Source organism: Ctenopharyngodon idella, chromosome 2 (assembly GCF_019924925.1).
Source record: "Ctenopharyngodon idella isolate HZGC_01 chromosome 2, HZGC01, whole genome shotgun sequence".
NCBI lineage: Eukaryota > Metazoa > Chordata > Actinopteri > Cypriniformes > Xenocyprididae > Ctenopharyngodon > Ctenopharyngodon idella.
This window is the reverse complement of record NC_067221.1, coordinates 23,176,530-23,198,232: the sequence shown is the minus strand read 5'-3', so window position 1 is coordinate 23,198,232 and position 21,703 is coordinate 23,176,530. Positions and strand designations below refer to the sequence as shown.

Below are 21,703 nucleotides of genomic sequence, written 5' to 3'. Positions count from 1 at the left end.
ATGTAGGGAATCTAGAATATATGAAAGTTTCATTTTTAAAAATAATTTATAATAAAAAAATTAACTTTTTGATGATATTCTAATTATATGACCAGCACCTGTATATATATATATATATATATATATATATATATATATATATATATATTATATCCCACTGACCCACTTTTTACTGCTAAATTGCATTGTTCACTCATTTGTCTTCCAATGCCATTAATCTAATCCAGAATTGGGTTTAGTCTGGTTTTACCCAGATCACTTCAGGTGAAAAGTCTTATGTTCTTATCATTGTCTAAGAATCCTATTGTGAACTTAGTCTTAGTTTTGGATTGTTCTAATTTGCCAGATTTGTAGTTAATGTAACTTCTATAGTGAATTCTTTATTTTATTTTGGTTCGTAATAGTTAATTGAAATGTACAAGAAGATTCACTTTGATTGCTTTTCAACATGGAATATAAATGAAATCAAAAACGTTCAAGAGGGTCAAATTTTTTGACAAACGCATTGTGAAGCTCATGAAAGAAGTTATAGTACATTATATTGCAATACCTGGATTTTTTGGTAACGTTCCATGTAAATTACACATAAAATGTGGGATTACTTGTGAAATGTTTCGGTCACTTTGTTTAATTTTGATAAATCTAGGTTCAGGTAACATTGGAAATTCTCTCTTAAAAGAAATAGTCTAGATCTATGTTTAAGACCTTTAATAATCACTCATTCTCTAAGAATAGCCCAAACCGCAGCAATAACGATGCAGATTAACAGTATTGCTGAAATCACTTTTTGAATAATTTTTTCTAGATGATGAATGATGAGCCACTCAGAATCCACCCAACTTTAAAGCACTCCAGCATTTAAAGTGGCTGGCGACAAAAATGAAATTTAGCATTTATTCAACCCCCTGCAATCCCAGATTGTATATGAATGACTTTCTTCAGATCAGACTTAAGTTCTGTGAGTCCTTATAATACAAGAAATTGGGCACCCAAATGTTGACGCTCTAAAAAGCACATACAGCCATTATAACAGTAATCCATATGAACCCAGTGGATGAATCAAAGTCTTCTGAAAGAAAATGATAGGTGTGTGTAAGAAAAATACTAATATTTTAAACTTTTTTCTAACTATAAACCATCGCTTACGGCAAACTGTTGTACGCACGTTCAAGAGGGTCAAATTTTTTGACAAACGCATTGTGAAGCTCATGAAAGAAGTTATAGTCCTCTGCGCTTCTGTAAAACATCAAAGAGAGCTTCACTATATGTGCTTATGTCATTCAGGTATAAGTCAAATAAATGTGTGAAGGCCAGTGGCGTAACTTTGTTTTAAAAAGTGGGTGGGACAGGAATGTGTGTGTATCATTATAATAATAAATGCACAAAATTTATTGACATAGACCTCATGTTTAATATGATAGTTTCGTCCTTACATCTACTATAATACAATATATAGTTAGTCTCGAAAGTATTTACATTAGTCAGTAAATACGTAAATCTGCATCTGGTATTAAATTGTCCTGATGGACTCGAGGTAGAACTTTTGTTCAGCATGCCAGAGGTTCTGGGTTCTAATCCGCCCTCGTGTTATTTATTTTATTTTTTTCTCATTAAAACCAAAGATGCTCATCAGTGATTGTTTATCAAGAGCAGAGACACGTTTATGTGCATTTTGTTTGTGATTTCACCAGAACGAATAGAGTCTGCGGCCGCAACATCCATAGACTGAAGCGCTCGTCCGTGTGAAGACTGCGCACTGTGCACAAGCGCAAAGAGAAAACTGTTGCGCCACTGATAACAGCGGCAACGAGCACTCAACGTGATTTCAAAAACGACACATCCCAGCGCCAGATCGCCTATTATTTAACACAAACGAACGAATTGTTAATAAACTAGAGATGTTTCTTTTGTATTAGTATACATCCGTGCCGCGAGATGTTTCAAAAAGTGGTGGGGACAATATCGACCCTGGCAAAAAGTGGTGGGGACATGTCCCACCCGTTCCACCCGCAAATTATGCCTATGGTGATGGCATGAGGGTGAGTAAATGATTCGAATTTAGAATTTTCATTTTTGGGTTTTACTCTCCCTTTAAGATATCCTTCTATAGTCACTTTTGATGGTGATCCTCTATCGTTAACTTTTTTGTTAAGTTTGTCAAGGTATGGTCACATTTACCATTGCTTGGCATATTTCAGCAGGCAATTTAGCAGTCATTCTAATAGGACACCAAGCCATTAGAATTTCGAGTGAGGGCAAAAGATTTCCCCATGCATATTTCACAATGGGTTCAAGTAGCAAATTTGCCGCGTTGGCCATAGCAAGCTTCTTTGTTTGAAAGTGACTTCTGTGTGAGCTGTGCCTCAATCGCAACACTATTTACAATAGACAATGGAACTTATTTTCTCATGTAATTTTGCTAATGTGACTGTACCGTTAAGTCAAACGAGACTATTCTAGCATGTTTTGTGTCAGTTCATGGATAGGCCTGCAGACAGCGCTGGATAAAGGCCTTGTCTGGCTCTTCCATTTGTACTCTGTGGCTCAAACTCCGCAGCCTTCGGACCAGCGAGTGAAGGAAAGGTGGAGGTCTGACCCGCAGATGTGTGGGGCTGGATGGGAAGGCTTGGCACTGCTGTAACCGTATCAGAGCCATGTGAAGGCCAACCCTGCATGCCAGAAGTACTAGCTCCTCTTTGCACATGAGGGGTTGAGGAGGTGTGTTGTGTTCTTTGGACTGTAAGCAAAGACATGGCAAACAACACTTAGCTGGACCGATCTGAGGTGAGTAATATCTGTGACAGATCAAGAAAATGTCTTAAAACTCCAATATGAATAGCTAAAACTGGTGATCAGATTAAAAGACAAAACTTACCGACTCACAGCTGCCTACTCTGAACCTGGCTTGTTGTCCTGAAGCAAGGAATGATACAAACACCAACTGTTGCCCAAGAACCCGAACCCCTATATTTCTGTTGAGTGCCAGAAAGAGTGGTCTCAGGGGTGTTGGTGTTTGAGCCTGGTCTGTCCAGCTCCATGTTCTGATCCTCCTCCCGGCTCTCATCTAGACACCGCCCACCCCAAGCATCCATACTCAACCTGCTCCACAGGAAACGAGAACAACATCACAGCAGATTCAGTCATTTGTATGTTCACAGTTCACTTAACTTGATAAGGTAAAGATATATTATACTATAGTTAAAGGGTTAGTTCACCCAAAAATGAAAATTCTGTCATTAATTACTCACACCCGCAAGACCTTCGTTTATCTTTGGAACACAAATTAAGATAGTTTTGATAAAATCTGATGGCTCAGTGAGGCCTGCATTGCCAGCAAGATAAATGACACTTTTAGATGCCCAGAAAGCTACTAAAGACGTATTTAAAACAGTTCATGTGACTACAGTGGTTCAACCTTAATATTATGAAGCGACGAGAATACTTTTTGTGCATCAAAAAAAACAAAATAATGACTTTATTCAACAATATATAGTGATGGGCGATTTCAAAACACTGCTTCATGAAGCTTTGAATCTTTTGTTTCGAATCAGTGGTTTGGAGCATGTAACAAACTGCCAAAGTCACACCACCCAGTGGCGAACCATTGAAATTTCAAAACACTTATGACATGATGAAGCCTCGTTTACTGAAATCACGTGACTTTGGCAGTTTGATACGCGCTCCGAACCACTGATTCAAAACAAATGATTCATAAAGCTTTGAAGCTTCATGAAGCAAGGTTTTGAAATCACCCATAACTAGATATTGTTGAATAAAGTCTTTTTTTGTTTTTTTGTTTTTTGGCACACAAGAAGTATTCTTGTCGCTTCATAATATTAAGGTTGAACCACTGTAGTCACATGAACTGTTTTAAATATGTTTTTAGTAGCTTTATGGGCATCTGAAAGTGTTAATTATCTTGCTGGCAATGCAGGCCTCATTGAGCCATCGGATTTTATCAAAAATATCTTAATTTGTGCTCCGAAGATGAACGAAGCTCTTACGGGTGTGGAACGACATGAAGGTGAGTAATTAATGACAGAATTTTCATTTTGGGGTGAACTAACCCTTTAAGCTATATTTATAAGTTCAATTTATAAAGGGTTAGTTCACCCAAAAATAAAAAATTCTGTCATCATTTACTCTCACCATCATGTCATTCCACAACCACAAGACTTTTATTCATCTTCGGAACACAAATGAAGATATTTTTCCTTTTTGTCCATCTACTAAAAGTCCATGAAACCAAAACGTTTACACATTAAAAAGTACAAAAGACATTTGAGCACATTTGACATTCAGTTTACTATATATGATGTGTTGATCAATAATTAAATTAAATATGTTCATGTTATAAAGTGTTCATTTTATTCATGTTATAAATGTTTTACAAACATTTGAAAGTGTCAATGTTTTGGTTGTGTGGACTTGCAGTGGAGGGACCAAAATCTTTCATGTTTCATTAAAAATATCTTCATTAGTGTTTAGATTTCATATAGATTTGGAACGACATAAGGGTGAGTAAATGATGACAGAATTTTCATTTAAGGTTCCAGACTTTCGCCTCCTCTGTTAGATCAGTGTAATAGCAATTCAGCCATACCAAATGCTGCCTTTGCCATGGTAACAAGTGGCTCTGCCATTAGACTGAAAGAGGGCTCTGACTGGACAAAGAGTCGTCGTCATGTCATCTCGTACGATACAGATCCTTTCCTTTTTACAGCTGAGAATGATGAGAGCCAAGTTTCCTGAAGGATAGCTATTGCCATGACAATAAGGATAAACAACAGCAATAGATAACAAAGTAACTCATATTCAAATCACTTTAAAATCATCATCATGCAAAAGCAAATGTCATTAAAGAAATACCCTATTTTTATAATGATATATGATATATTGTACCAAACTCTTGCCCTTAGCCTACATTTGTGTACATTAAAATACTTATAGTGTCTTCTCTCTTTTAGTGAAATCTAAAGTCACACTTCAATCCCAAATATTACTCATTTACACTTGTAAACTGTAAAGCCTGGCATACGGAATAGTGAATTTGGACCTTGGAGAATATGGAGCTCACTGGAGGAAAAAAAACCTTCAGTTTTATTTAGAGGCACAAATTGAGCAAAAATATGCAATTTAGTGCAGTTGCTGATATGTGACCAAAAAGTAAGATGAAATTCTGAGCTTGTAATGTAAATCAATGAGATTTTATAACAGTTTGCAGACTACTTACATAAAATGCATATACATATCAATTGTCACTCTATATCTCCCAATAATATGCTTAGTAAGATGATACTTAAATGTTTAGTTTTATGATCAATGCTGTGTAGTTTTTATTGTGGGGGCAAAACATATAATCCAATGCAATAAATAAACATCCCTCAAAAGTCTGATGTATCATGTTTGATACTCACTAACATGATTTTTCTAAAAAAAAATATGTATGGATAATTAAGTAAACCAAAGTTTCTTTTCTCCAACAAGTGTTCATCTTGAAATATTACTAACTATATAAAAGTTATTCTTATCTTTACTTTATAAAAATCAGTAAAGATTTCACAGCAAAAAGACGTGTACCACAACCTGAATGGGGACTTTTTTTTTTTTTTATTTAACTAAAAGGTCTTTTACTTGCTAAAAATATAGACTCACTAAATCAATCAGATGGCAGAAGGCATGTAGTAGATTATGTACAACAGGTTTTTAAGTTTTGATCATGTCAATCATTTAGAAGCCTTAGAATTTTGCATATCAAATATGATACGACCAAGCCACTTTCACACAGCTATTGCTACTAAGGAACCACTTAGTATTTCAGATTATAACCAAAAGGATACAAAACTTGTGCAGAACCATCTGGAAACACAGTGAGGAATTTATTTCCATTTGAGTAGTACTTCTCCAAGAAACTTGAATTGTTCTGAAAAAAGAGACCAGATGTTTAGTTTAAGGAATGACATTACAATACAGCATTCTAACAGAGTAAATAATTATGCTCAGTTACCTGGTGATGAGTTAAGCCAAACTCAACTGACCCCAGTACAGAAGACTCATCACATGGCCATTGTCCAGAGATCTCGTCCACATGCTTGTACTCTTTAACTTTCCAAAAATCCTCTTTGGGTGCACAGTTAGAAAGACGGAAACTGATGACTGTTTTATCATGAGACACATCTGAGGAGAGAAAGTGTTCATTTACCCCCTCAACATGCTGTCACTGAATGATATCTCAGTAATATATATCTCACGCACATCCTTCAAAACTATTAAATTTACACTATGAGAAATAGGTGTTTGCAGTCAATCAAACATTATTTAACATTAAATAAAATAAAGTTCTTAGAAATATACTCTGCATTTGTGCTGGACTGCTATGGGTTTTTTTTTTTTTTTTTTTTTTTTTTACCATTTATACTGTTTATATACCATCAAGAAAAATTTAAATTTAATAACTCTAAAAATGTCACGAGTGTCGTCTAATGTCTAATGTCATCTAATTGCAGCACTTTATTAATAACAAAAAAAAAAAAAAACACAGACATACCCTAACCCTAACAGCAAACAACACAAGACAAAGAACTGAAACTAAGGGCTATCCACCTTATTTCTACGCCCCATGATGTTTGCGTGAATTATGGGTGTAACTTCCAATAAGCTGTAAACCGTGAAAGGCTCCCTCTATGAACGCAATAATTTTTTTTTATTTTATTTTTTTTAAAACTGGGTACAATGAGATGACATTATTCTACTCACCCTCCAACCATCAAACATTAAAAGGACATTTAGTGTGTAAAAGTATCAACAAGGTACTTTCAACAGACCATGAATAACCCCTAAAAAGCGATTCTTTCCACAGCAATAATGAACAAATATCACTGTAGTAATGTATATCTATTATGTAACACACCTTAATCAAAAATGTTCATTAACTTCAGCATTGCGTGATACCATTTCAGAGTAATTTCTGTCATTTTGACAGAAAATAAATTGTATTTACCTATGAAAACAAACCTGGAAAGAGACGTGAGGATTTGAGGAGAAAAACGTCTCGGTTACGTATTTAACCCTCCTTCCCTGAAGGAGGGAACGGAGACGTACGTCAGTAGTGACCGACGAATTGGGATATCGCCAGAGAGCTCTATCAGCTTCGAGTGAACTAAAACAAGCCAATGGAATTGGCGTGCGATATTTGCACAATGTGCACCGGCCCCGCGAGGTGGTATAAATAGGGAAGCACATGCAATCGCACTCTGTTTTTCGCTGAGGAGACAACCTTGAGTCTGCACTACAGCGAAGGCACAGGAACTGTGGCAACGGGACGTACGTCTCCGTTCCCTCCTTCAGGGAACGAGGGTTACATACGTAACCGAGACGTTCCCTTTCAGTCGGTCACGTTCGACGTACGTCAGTAGTGACCGACGAATTGGGATCCCAAATAAAACGCCACAGTTACTGACCCCTTCCAGCACCCAGCGTAAGCTCCAGCCGCCCGGCGCACCTGGGGGGCGGAGAAGGGGGCGAGCTTACACTGAGAGAGTCTACTGCTGTTCCGCAAGACCCACTACAGTAAGACTTAGACAACACTGGGGAAGCGAACCCGGAGGGGACGCTGCGGAGACCACAACCTACCAGTAGGGGAGGAATTTACGTGGAAGTACACATATGGATGCATATGGAGTCCCTGGGATGGCTCCAGCCTATAGATAGAGGGAGACTCATCTGACAGGTGACAGCAGAGCTGGCTCTACTAAGGGAAAGACACAGGCTCACCGCGAGGAGTTAACCGTGGACAATACACATATGGGACCACTCATGTGGAGGGGTCACGACATATGGCACCCAGCCAAACATCAACGTCGGTGACGGACGTTTGGCCTGGCATCAGACACTCCGCAATGTCTGAGCCGCAAGGGAGGCGGAGGAACTCGACAGGGTTTGCCAAGCGAGGAACTCTACTGGAGTAATGGATGCACGTATCCTTCCCAGGGGGCAGGAATGGCATTACAAGCCGACACTAGAACGGGTTCTTCGTGTTACCGGCTACTGGAAGCGAGTACACGGGAAGATACCAGTTCCACACGAAGGCTATAGAATCTAGTGAACGTGTTGGGTGTCGCCCAGCCTGCAGCTCTACAGATATCTGTCAGCGAGGCACCATGTGCCAGCGCCCAGGAAGAGGCAACTCCTCTGGTGGAGTGAGCTCTCAACCCAAGCGGGCAAGGCACGCCTTGGGACTGATAAGCCAAGGCGATGGCGTCCACTATCCAGTGGGCCATCCTCTGCTTGGAGACAGCCTTCCCCTTCTGCTGGCCTCCGTATCAGACAAAGAGCTGATCTGAGGTCCTAAAGCTTTGCGTTCTATCCACGTACAGGCGCAGAGCATGGACGGGACAGAGCAAAGCCAGGGCTGGGTCTGCCTCCTCCGAAGTCAGAAGGTCCTTCCTCAGAGGAATGGGCCAAGGAGGTGCTGTCGCGAGGAGCATCAGATCCGAAAACCAGGTCCGAGTGGGCCAATACGGAGCCACTAGCAAGACCTGCTCCTCGTCCTCCCTGACTTTGCACAGGAGCTGTGCGAGAAGGCTCACTGGGGGAAACGCATATTTGCGTAGGCCCCGGGGCCAGCTGTGAGCCAGAGCATCCGTGCCGAGCATGCCCTCGGTCAGGGAATAGAACAACTGGCAGTGGGCAGTGTCCGGGGAGGCAAACAGATCTATCTGTGCGGCCCTGAAGCGCTGCCAAATCAGCTGGACCACCTGGGGATGGAGTCTCCATTCACCCGGAAGCGGAGGCTGCCGTGAGAGCTCGTCGGCTGCACGGTTGAGCACGCCTGGGGCATGAATGGCATGAAGCGACCTCAGATACTTCTGACTCCATAGCAAGAGATGGAGGGCGAGTTGCGACATGCGATGGGAGCGTAGACCACCCTGATGGTTGATGTACGCAACGGCTGCAGTGCTGTCCGAGCGGACCAGTACGTGCTTGTCTGTCAACAGCGGCCCAGCAGAGATTGAGTCAACTAGATCATCCACTCTGAGGGCCTCATCGACACGACAGCCACGACACAGTTCCTCAACAGCCGTGATGAATACAATCCTCAATTGGATGGAACTGGAATAAATACTTTGAATGTTGCGATCCTGTCGGACTTATGATAGCTACCTGAATCGTAACAAAGCACTGTTGGCCAGAGGAGAACTGGCCCCCCGACTAAGCCTGGTTTCTCCCAAGGTTTTTTTCTCCATTTAAACACCTATTTGCCACTTGTCTGCCACCTGATGTCACCTGATGGAGTTTGGGTTCCTTGCCGCTGTCGCCTTTGGCTTGCTTAGTTGGGGACACTTGACATTTGACTTGACATTTGATATTCAACAGTGCTTTGATCTGCCTGCATTGACACTATTCTTTTAAGAGCTGCTGTGCAGCCAAATAATGTACCAGTTATCAATGTAAAGCTGCTTTGACACAATCTACATTGTAAAAAGAGCTATATAAATAAAGGTGACGTACTTCTAGCAACTCGAGGAAATTGATATGCCAATGCAGTTGAGGCCCCGTCCACAGACCAGAAACTGCATGCCCGTTGTACGTGGCTCCCCACCCGGTGGCAGAAGCATTTGTGTACGCCACAGCATGCCTGGACACTTGTTCGAGGGGAACTCCAGCCCGCAGGAACGAAGGGTCCGACCACTGAGTGAGGGTGCGACGGCAGTTCGGTGTCACAGGAACATGGAACATACCGCGCTGCCACGCCCATCTCGGAACCCGGCCATGAAGCCAGTGTTGAAGCGGCCTCATATAAAGCAATCCGAGTGGCGTGACTGCGGCTGCGGCTACGGATGCCATATGCCCCAGGAGCCTCTGAAAAAGTTTCAGTGGGGTCGCTGTCCTGCGCTTGAGCGTACTCAGGTACTCAGGACCGAGTCCAGTTCCATACCGAGATAAGAGATCCTCTGCCCGGGGGAGAGTTTGCTCTTGTCCTAGTTGACCCGAAGACCCAACCGACTGAGGTGAGCTAACGCCATGTCCCTGTGTTCGCACAACTGCTCCCGCGAGCTGGCCAGAATGAGCCAGTCGTCGAGGTAGTTGAGAATGCGAACGCCCTGTTCCTTGAGCGGAACAATGGCCGCCTCTGCAACCTTCGTAAAGACGCGGGGCGACAGGGCCAGCCCGAAGTGTAGGACTTTGTACTGATATGCCCGACCCTCAAACGCAAACCATAGAAAGGGTCTGTGTCGAGGCAGAACCGAGACGTGAAAGTACGTGTCCTTCAGGTCGATCGCTGCAAACTAATCCTGGGGACGGATGCATTCGAAAATGCGTTTCTGTGTAAGTATCTTGAACGGCAGCCTGTGAAGGGACCGATTCAGGACGCGCAGATCCAGGATTGGCTGTAGCCCACTGCCCTTCTTGAGTACAATGAAGTAGGGGCTGTAAACCCCTGACTCCATATCGGCTGGAGGGACCGGCTCGATTGCATCCTTCGCCAGGAGGACAGCAATCTCCGCGCGGAGAACAGGTGCATTGTCCAGGGACATGCGAGTGTAATGGACACCCCTGAACACCGGGGGACGCCGGGCGAACTGAATCGCATAGCCGAGTCTGATGGTAGGAATGAGCCAGCGGGACAGGCTGGGAAGCGCTAGCCAGGCTTCCAGACACCGAGCCAGCAGGACCAAAGGCACCACAGACGTACTGGGCATGGGGCAGCGAGGCAGAGTGCTGGGACCCGACTCGGACGGCATAGCGGCCCGAAGTGGGGTCAGACTCTGCGAGGTGGCAGTGTGTATGGGAGACGGCACATGGGAGGTGGCCTTGACCAACACACTGGGACCTGCTGGCGAAGTGAGAGGGGGCTGAGAATGGCGAGGCGGGGCCTCGCGCACTGCCAGCCGCGCCCCCTTGGGACCTGGAGGATTGGGAAACAGTTCTAATTCGTGGGTACCGTGCGCAGCTCAACCCCGACTCAGAACTACCCATATGCAATGAGTGCTTGGCCTTCCACAGACTTGCCAGGGGCTAAGACACATGCAGGGCAGAGGTGGTTTGCCTGTAGCACTGCCACCCCACCATAGAGGGTAGTGAGAGAGAAAAAAAAAACTTTTAATGCAGATTATGGCCCTTTTGGCGTTCCATATTTGGCACCAAAAGGCTTCCATGCTGCCAAGTTTTTCCTGCACGTCCGGGCTAAAGACAGGGGGCGGGGCAAGGCAAGGCGACAACGCGTCGCACTACGCCCCCAGGGGCCCGGGAAAGCATGGTCGTCAACTCTGAATCTGATTCAGCATGAGCACACATCACAACCGTGGGACGCTCAGCCTTATCTTCATTTCCAGAGCCCAACAACCCTCTCTCCAATGTAGCAGTCAACATCTGATCCTCTGCTGGAGCCCTGATTGAAACGCTAGGTCCCCCATGAGAAGGACCAGCAATCCACCCAGAAGCTACCAGCCATGTGGTCTAACTGGACGACACACGCCGCGTTGCGCGCCGATGTGGCCATGTTGTTACTAAACATAAACCACCCACGAACGCAGTCACAACATGTTTGCGATGCGCTAGAGGAGTAGGGGGCCCACGGAGATTGGCTCGGCGGGTATTGCCCCACTATGATCCTCTGGTCACCCTGGCTTATTCACCAAAGTAGCACTTTTCTGATTCAGAAAAAGAAACTAGATCGGGGAATAGGTGAGGGGACTCCACCTCATTTGAGGCACTAGAGTTTCGACCACGCATCTAGAGCGCCGAACAACGCGCTGGGTTGCCATGGCGCTGTCAGCCAGCAGCTCGACGGCACACAGCGCGCTGAGCTCTCAAGCCCTTACGAGATAGGCAAGACGCACAACGCGCCGACGTGGGCATGCTCTCATGAGAGAACATGAACCACCCACAAACACAGTCTCAGCACGCTAAGCAGACATGAGAGAAAGTGATTGTGGCCGTCAGTGAGGATAGGAAACAACCGCCTCCAGAAACGCACAGACAGAATGACGTCTTGAAAAAGACGCAGTGTCCATCTGTGAAGCTCTTTTAGAAGCTCTTGTTCTTTGTGCTGAAGCACACAGGAAACAGCCGCGATGTGACTGCAGGTACACCACTCCCTGAGTCACACACACAGAGGAACCGGCCCAAATCTCAAACCAAACGGGGCAAAAAGTGCTGTGAAAACAGCAGTTGAGAGCTGTATAAATAGCTCGAGAAGCTCACTCTGGGAAAGCTTGCGGCCTTGCTGTAAGGTACCATAACGCCAGCACTGTAGAAGAAAAGCTCTTCAAAGGCTTGAGAAGTCACTCTCAGACTAATAGCAGGAACACACAGGTTGGCTCCGAAGCAAAAGACAGAGTGCGATTGCATCTGCTTCCCTATTTATACCACCTGGTGGGGGCGGTGCGCATTATGCAAATATCGCACGCCAATTCCATTGGCTTGTTTTAGTTCACTCGAAGCTGATAGGGCTCTCTGGTGATATCCCAATTCGTCGGTCACTACTGACGTACGTCGAACGTGACAGACTGAAAGGGAACAAGAGATTCTTTCTGCATTTCAGTGAATTATTAATGGGATATATTGTAAATTAAATCGGGAGAAGAGACCACAAATGTGCAGTATATGTTGTCCTTTTTCATACTATTACAGCGGAATGCAAAGGGAAAAAAGAAAATAATCATGAGTAAAAGAATGCAGCAACTGAAATGAGCTCTTGCCATAGATATTCTTGTTATAACATGTCACGTTAAAATACCAAGCGTTACGTTATTCTCATGTCTGAGATGACTGAAAATAAAACATCAAGGAAAATTGACAGCTCATTCAGTCAAACTGATGGAAAAGCTTTATTTGTAGGGCAACCTTGTGATTTGAAATGATTCTTTTCAGTCTTTTTGAATGGAAGTTCCCCAAACCAGAAGTGCCACCCATAATTCAAAATGAACATGAACTAAATGAACAACAAGTGAACTTAATTAGTGAAGATTAGGAACATAAGAGGAAACTAGGTCAACTTACAATGACAAGGAACACAGGAAAACAGAAACAGAACCAAACCAAAACAGAATACACATGTTACATTACGCCCCCTTAACCCCGAGCCAGGAGCATCTAGGTGGGAACCCAAAGCACAGCCAGGATGATGGCCCACGGTGGAGTCGAGGGAGGGAGGAGCCATGATTGAGTCTTGGCTGATGAAACCAGGGGGACAATGGATAAAGACAATGGAAGTGGAGACCCAGGCAGAGACAGACAGCAGATGGGACTGGGTGACACGTTGTTCCTGGAAACCGAGACAGAGCTGCAGTGACGAGCGCCCGAGGTGGAGCCAGGGGCTAGAGGACTGAGGCGGAGCCGATGGGACTGAGGACCAAGGTAGAACCAGAGGGAAAGCAGAGCCAGATGAAGCAGAAAGGGAGAGAGACGGAGCGCAGCAGATGGCTCGTTAGTCTGTGGTGCAGGTAGGGTGAGGTCTTACCAAAGTGGAGCCGGAGGAATGGGGGAGCCCAGTGGAGCCGCAAGGACGATGGTATCTGGTGTAGCCAGGGGAGGGAGGATTCACGGCAGAGCTGACAGGTCAACAGGCTGAGGTGCGGAGTGACAGGATCAGCGACTGGAGGCAGAGCGGGGGATCCACTTGCCTGGCCGAAGCTGGATACCTGAAGGCCAGGCTGAAGGGAACTAGCTGAGGAACTGGCTGTTGGAAGGAGGTGGAAGAGGGAGCCTGGGTGGGAACTCTGGAGCCAGGAGCAGGAGTAGCCAGGTGGGAACCCAAAGCACAGCCAGGATGATGACCCACGGTGGAGTCAAGGGAGGGAGGAGACATGATTGAGTCTTGGCTGATGAAACCAGGTGGACAATGGATGGAGACAATGGAAGTGGAGACCCAGGCAGAGACGGACAGCAGATGGGACTGGGCGACACGTTGTTCCTGGAAACCGAGACGGAGCTGCAGTGACGAGCGTCCAAGTGGAGCCAGGAGCTAGAGGACTGAGGTGGAGCCGGTGGGCCTGAGGACCAAGGTAGAACCAGAGGGAAGGCAGAGCCAGACGGAGCAGAAAGGGTGGAGAGACAGAGCACAGCAGTAAGTCTGTGGCGCAGGTCGGGTGACCTCTGACCAAAGTGGAGCCGGAGGAATGGGGGAGTGACGGGATCAGCGGCTGGAGGCGTAGCTGGGGGATCCACATGAGGCGGAAGAGAGAAGCTGGGTGGGAACTCTGCAGACACAGGAGACTTTGAGCTGGGTGGAACCAGTGGGGATGTTAGAAATGGGGAAAAAAACCTCCAATTCCTCTAAAAAAATTTCCAGAGGCCAGGCACAACTCATCCACAGCAGCGTGGTTGTGGGCGGGGCTTCCCTCCATGCTCCACAAAACACTCGATCTCCACAAACAGCTCCACAGGAATGGAAGATGTAGCCAGCTCACGCACCAGCTCAGACTGTCCATTGGGCTTGGGCTCCAAGGCGAAGTGTGGTACAGGCGTTGGCTCTGGCACTTTCTCCTTGGCAGGCTCGGGCTCAGTGTCTGCTGTAGGCTCAGGCATGAAGTCTGTGACGGGCAGTGTGGGCTGCTGGCTGGGCTCTGGATGCAGCGTGGATTTCACTGGAGAACTATGGGCGGCTGTAGCTGGAATGGGCATGGCATTTGTGGAGTGGGCATCCTTCTCTAACCTCCTCAAATGTAAGGGGGAGATCCAGTCATACAAAGTGCATATTCAATGTATTAAAGTAAAGAGCACCTGGAATTTCCCACAGGCAACAAGCCGACAGTCTTCCATGGGGCCTCATTCCAGTGAACTTGGAGGCACAGTTCAAGGAAATCACCCACATAATCCTCCAGCGAACACCCCCTTTGATATAGGGACAGTACCCTGTTGAAAAAAACTGTATATGCTGGTTAGCTATGTTTTTAAGCATGGAAGCTGGTTTGAGCTGGTTTATGCTGTTCATGAGCTGGTTTAAGCTGGTCAAGTGCTGGTCCTACAGGGTTTTTTTTTTTTTTTTTTTTGCTGCTAGATCAATTTTTTTTGACAGTCTTGTGTTCTGTCACAGTGTGCAGGCAAAAGGAGGAAAATTATCTAATTTCAGCACTTTACTAATAACAAAAAACAAAACAAAAAAACAACTGAGGGCTACAAATATACAGAGGCAAACAAAGGAACTAAAAACGCGCGTGTGTGCGCGCGCGTGTGTGTGTGTGTTTATTTTTTATATTATTGTTGCGAATCAGCTCAAAGGGAAAATATTAATAATTATTCATAACTTATGATTATTAATTATGAATATTTAAATCAGTTAATCAGATTAACTTGATGTAGCTACATTAAAATTACAATCAATAAATCAGTTCATCCTGTGAACACTCAGTATTGATTATTAAATAATTCTAAGAGAATGGTATTTTTCATGATAGAAAAATAATTATTTCTTAGCATTTACAGTGCTTAGAGCTGGTAATATGATCTGATCATTTAAGAGACAATCTATTGCAGACAGAGAGTCAGAACCAAATATGTATTGTGCACAAGTTTTATTAACTAAATCACGAACACATAACTAAACTAACAAACACATACATACACACAAGTCACACATACATGGGTAAAACGAGGAATGACAGAGTGAGACCATAATTTGGAAACCGGAGGAGCTACGGAAAAGAGTCAAAAACCCGGAAAGAATCATCAGTATTCATTACAAATCTCCTTTGTTAACAAAGGAGGTTCACAACTTTAACTAACTAGCAGCAATTTAGTATATCGTACGATACTTGCATTAGGCCTCTGCCTTTTTGAAGAGCGTCTGGATACACTATTGCAGCAGGAAGTCCTGAGAATTCAGTCCAATGGTGCTTAAGTTGCAATCGATGTCTTATGCATTGAATGAAGAACCAGTGACAAACTTGCATGGTTACTTTGAATCATAGTGGGGAAAAGTCCTTTTCTCTCCTAGTTAAGCACATGGCTGGGGTGCAGGGCAAGCCCAGGCCCACAGGCCTTGGACTGAGAGGCTGCCCAGCAGGGGGTCTCTTCAGTCCGACGAAGAAGCAAGCGAGAGAGAGGGAGGAGCATTGTGCGCTGGCTTTTAAGGTCCGGGAGAAGTCACACCCCTGAGGGTTGACCTGACCAATGAGATAGGTAGGATTTCCGAGCGGCAAAACTCCTCTATGGGGGCTTTTACGAGCCTTTGTGTTTCTAGCAGGGCATCTGCATATGAAACTGGTTGAGTTGTTTTGAAGAAACTATTAAAGTTTCTTGTCATCCTAATATGTTGCATAGGTATCAACATCTCATATACACAAGCATTTAAATCTCCACGGTAACCCATAGACACTAAACATGGCATAATTGAAGTTACATAAAATGTATCATAAAACATGCGAATACAATACTGAATACAATACAAGAGACAATACACAAACAGTAAAAATGGATACCATGTCCTGGGGATATGCATGTTCATTTATAGAACAGTCTGTCTGTCAATTAATGCAGAAAGGTCTGTTTTCAGGCTTTGTGTGTCTTTCCTATGGGCCTGACTCACAATGACTTTTGGTGCAGAGTTTTGCATAGCTGCATAGTTCTGTGTCATAAAAAGTCTTATCTGATGGTGTTTGTGGTAACTGAGGCCCTTGCTCAGGCTGGTCTTCTCAGGGGATGGGGACAGACCCCAGAGTGAGTTTTAAACATTATTTGTTAAATATGACAAATAATTGTGTCTGATTTGTCTCAGTCGTTACATTATATTTCATATGTTTTAGATGTAAAATTTTATCCACTTATTCACTGAAAAAGATCCAACTCACGATTCCTCTTGAAGAAGTCATGAATCAGACATCACCAAAACTAAACTAAATTTGTGTCTGTTCCCATGACTTTAGTAGTCTCTGAATATTGTCTTATGAACCACTTTTGTGATATGGTGACTGTGTGCATGGAAAGGTAAATTCTAGTCATGGGAGTAACAAGGGAGTAAATAATGACAGAATTTTCATTTCTGGGTGTGAATTTTTCATTGTTGTCCAACACATGCTCTCACTCACATATTGTGGATACTCACTGTTCGTCGATGCCAATAAACTGGAGTGAGCAACTCTGTCATATCTCTGCATCTCTCTCTGCTGCTGTCTGAAACTAAACCAAAGGAATGATAAGTAAACGAAATTATTTAATTCTGTGAAAGCATACTTCAGTTTTCATAACAACATGCTCAAGTTACAACACAGCACAGTACATACTGTTTGCCATGTATACTACCATTCAAAAGTTTGGGGTCAGTAAGTTTTTTTTGTTGTTGTTTTTATGTTTTTTTTTTTAATGTTTTTAAAGAAGTCTCTTATGTTCACCAAAGCTGCTTTTATTTGATCAAATTACAGTAAAAACAGCAATATTGTGAAACAGTATTTTAATTTTTAAATGTATTTTAAAATAAAATGTATTCCTGTGATGGCAAAACTGAATTTTCAGCATCATCACTCCAGTCTTTTTTGGGGGAGACAACACATTTCTTATCATTATCAATGTTGAAAACAGTTGTGCTGCTTTATGTTTTTGTGGATTTTTTTTTTTTTTTTTTTTTTTTTAATTTTCAGGATTCGATGAACAGAAAAAAAAAAAAAAAAAAAAAAATAGAAATATAGGAATAGACAGCTTTTCTAACATTATAAATATCTTTACTGTCACTTTTGATCAATTTAATCCTGGCTGTATTAAAAATAAATAAGTAAATAAAAATTCATACTGATCCAAACAGTAGCAATAGTGTAGTACAACACAAACCTGTGTTTTCCTCTATCTTGTGCTTTATCTTGTAGCTCTTCATTCTCATTGATGAAGGGGTCATCTATTCCACCAGGTCTGTTAAGCCGTGCCTCAGAACTTCTCGTAGACAGATGCTTTTCATGGACCACAATCTCAAACAACTCTCTGTAGTTCCCACAGCAGAAGTCCTGAAGTCCAGTTAGACATTCATAGATTCAAGAAAAGTGTTGAAGAAATAAGAACAATGTTGGGGGTAACGCATTACAAGTAGCATGAGTTATGTAATCAGATTACTTTTGCAAAAGTAACTAGTAAAGTAACACATTACTTTTAAATTTACAATCAAATATCAGAGTTACTTTTTCAAATTAGTAATGCAAGTTACTTTGTTTTCCCATTTATTGATTGACACTTCTCCTGTCCCCATGTTGAGAGAAATCGTGAGTAAGTGCAGATGTGTTGTGTGCGCTGCGTAAAGATGGTTATTGTAGTTCTAGACTAAATGTGAGCATGCATTTACTCATCTTACTTGCACAAAAACAGATTCAGTATTCATCAACATGAATAAAAACGGTGAAATGTAAACTCTGCAATCATTTCACTTTTGGTGCGGACGGGTCTTTACATTTGCCAAAAATTGAACTTTTGTTGTTGTTGTTGTTGTTGTTGTTAAAAAAACAAAAAAGCAAGCCCAGCCCAGGTGAGAAAAAGTAACGCAAAAGTAACGTAACATTACTTTCCATAAAAAGTAACTAAGTACGCAAATTTGTTACTTTTTTTTAGAGAGTAACACCATATCGAAACACATTATATTAAAAAGTAACTTCCCCTAACAGTGTTTTGTCGGTTATGTCCTTTCTCAAGAGACGAACCTCTTGTGTCTCCGCATATCCTGGATCCAGAGGAGGCCAAGCTCTTGAACCACAGAACTGACAGCAAATTGGAGAGTCTCGTTGAGGTTGGGGCTGGACAAAACACAATTTATTATTATTTATTCAAAATAATAATTTTATAAAATGTTACAGTTTTACAATGGCAGAGATCAAATGAATAGGCTACCTGATGACTGTACATCCTCTCCTGGGACTCTCTTTTGTATCTTAGGAATCCTGGAAGCCCATGACAGAGTTCTGGTGAGGATTCCAGTGTTTGGAAATACTCCTGCTCCATCTGCTGGACAGTACAGAAAATTGTGTGCGAGACCATAAGGGTGAACTAGATACAAGAATCTGCATGAATTTTTAAAACACTATTAAAAGTGGAACCCATTTTCTTGTTGTACTTAAATTCATACACATAATAAAGAGATTTATAAGTGATTTGAAAAAGTACAAAAAGAAAAAAACCTTTCAACATCTAGAAATATCACAAGAAATGTTTCTTACACAATCAGTATAACTGAGGAGTGTTCCAATCTCTGAATCCATCACTGCAGAATCAGCATCTGATAATGTGAAAAGCAACTTGAATATGCACATTATAGATGTAGCCTAATTATAATCACTTCTACAGTAACTTTTTTGGGTCTGTGGTACACATTAGGTAGTATTATTTTTGGGTTTTAGTTAGATGTCTTAACATCATAAGAAAAAAAAATGCATAGATCGATTAGTTTATTCTTGCATGCGAGTTTGAAATATCCCACTTTTTGTCTCATCAGAGTGCGTTTACGCACGTTCTTAAGCCGATTATGCTTAATAACGAACGTGGTCATGTAAACGCGGTAACCTGTTTTCTTTTATCGGATTAAGGTCATAAACGGCTTAAGCATAAACCGGTCGGAACAGGTAGTTTTTTTTTCTTTTTCTTTTTTTTGCCTCTTACTCCGATTTCGCGTGGCATGTAAATGCATTAACCTGCTTTCTGTCGGCTTATTGAAGTGCGCATGTGTGAAATAATCCGATTTATTAATAAAGTAATGTAAACGCTGTTTGCTTGCGGTCAGTTTACTGGTTTGCATGTAAACGGGGAAAACTGGTTATTTCAATAATTGTGAGTTATCAGCTATCACTTTGATGAGCTGTAGAAAAAGTTTAAAAACCCTAAACAAAGTCACTTTGTACAAACATAACTACAAAATTTTACAGGTTTCTTCTAAACAACACTAAATTCTAAACAAAGTCTGCAAAAGATGATGAATTCACATGCTCACCTGGCTGGAAAGTCTTTTGATTTTCCATATCACATGAGTATTCCTGAGGTATGTTGACTAGTCCAATGGTCTGGACTAATTTTTACCTACAGTTTATTGTATATACACACTATATGTGAAAATTTATGTCAAAAATGATAAGAAATACTGTCTAATAAAGTTTTATTCCCTTTTGTCACATTATGACCAAACCTGATGGAAGGAATGTTTAGACCATTTGGATCGTTCCACAGCAGTGCATTGAAGGCATGCACCCAGGTCAGTGTTGATGGTATCCATGGATATTTGAGAGCCCTTAGGGGAGTTGTCCAGCCTGTAATATCAAACTCTGTGGGAGACCATAGCGTTCAGACAGACCTGAGTGCCAAAACACCAGAAGCACATTTCTGGTGCATTTGTTTCTAAAGATCTTTGCACAACTAGTATTTATATATATATATATGTATAATTTTATAATAATTCATTTTGTTTTCTTTTACTATCCCCCAGTTTCACAGACAAGGCTTAAGCCTAGTAGCAGACTAAAATGCATGTTTGAGTTGTTTTAACTGAAAGCAACTTGCACTGACATATGTTAAAATATGTCAGTGCCGTTGTTTTGTCTCATCAGTAATGATATTTTCTAAGGTACCTTTGTAAAAGCTACTTAAATGTCTTAATTGAACTAAGGCCTAATTTAAGCCCTGTCTGTGAAATCAGGCCTATATGTTTGTATTTTGAGTTGTATTCATCACACAATGTCAACAAACACAATACATAATTTGAGAAGCGGTGGAAATTTTCATGTTCAACTAGTCTATGTAACACGGAAATAACCAGCCCTGCAACCAGATACAACACCTAAAACGTTACACCTCTAAAACGTTACAAATTCAAGCTTTTAACGACTGTTTAAACTTTCAGGCCAGCCTTTATTAGGCCGACAGAATATATATATATATATATATATATATATATATATATATATATATATATTTCAATTTAAATAATAAATAAGGTACACATACGTTGTTAGGGCTAGAACATACAGAAAACTAAATGTTAAGTTAAATAAATAAATAAATAAATAATAATAAAAAAAACACGATATACTGTAAGATAAAAGTGAGATTTGGACTATAGCCTTTTTATTTGTTTGTTCAGTTGCAGAATCCGGCTTCGTAATGCAACTAACGCTTGTAGAATAGATTTCTACAAGCGAATAGAAACGAGGAACACAGACCAGGTAATGAATCTCGCGTGATCATTAAAAGAAACAGGTGATTTTACTTGTGCGCGTTAATTTACGTAACGTGCCAAATGCTTAAAACAGCATGTCACTCGACCGTGCGTGTAGCAGAATGGCGTATGGGAAAATATGGGAAAAACTGTTCGTTATACTAAGTTTTTTCACATGCATTATTTTAATAGATTGCCTAAGTTTACTACAGTTATCTGGAACGCAAGAAGCAAAGGATGAAGAGAATAAAATTATGTCAGAACAATTCATGTCAGGCCACGAGGGATATGATGAGCTCTTGGCTGATGTTGAGTTCCTCGGTGACGACGCCAGTGTTGCAGGTATGCAATGAGCGCTTGGTTTAATTTTACTATAAATGAAATGAGTTTTGTCCGATGTAAGGAGGAATTACACATGTAGAATTTGTAAAGTGTCTCTTTGTTGGGGGAAACATTCTAAATTTCAGAGCTGCAGAAGAAATCGATCATTAAAGGGCAACTAGTCAGTTCTTCTGAAGCAGCCTGGGATGCCATGTCTCCAAAGTTGAGGTGTGGTGACGATCTCCTGAAGTTGCAACTTAGTGG

General features: G+C 42.1%; 1 protein-coding gene across 1 annotated transcript; it reads right to left on the bottom strand.

Moving 5' to 3' along the window:
* Window positions 1-627: 627 nt before the first annotated feature.
* Window positions 628-20,153, bottom strand: LOC127523566 (glutamate-rich protein 6). The gene is given in 12 exon segments (XM_051914403.1): window positions 628-2,737; window positions 2,876-3,058; window positions 3,060-3,099; window positions 4,604-4,759; window positions 5,841-5,923; window positions 6,008-6,177; window positions 17,048-17,121; window positions 17,767-17,936; window positions 18,621-18,713; window positions 18,808-18,918; window positions 19,134-19,192; window positions 19,901-20,153. Coding segments are annotated over 12 exon segments (1,428 nt in total). The 5' UTR covers window positions 19,929-20,153; the 3' UTR covers window positions 628-2,476.
* Between the last annotated feature and the right edge of the window lie 1,550 nt (window positions 20,154-21,703).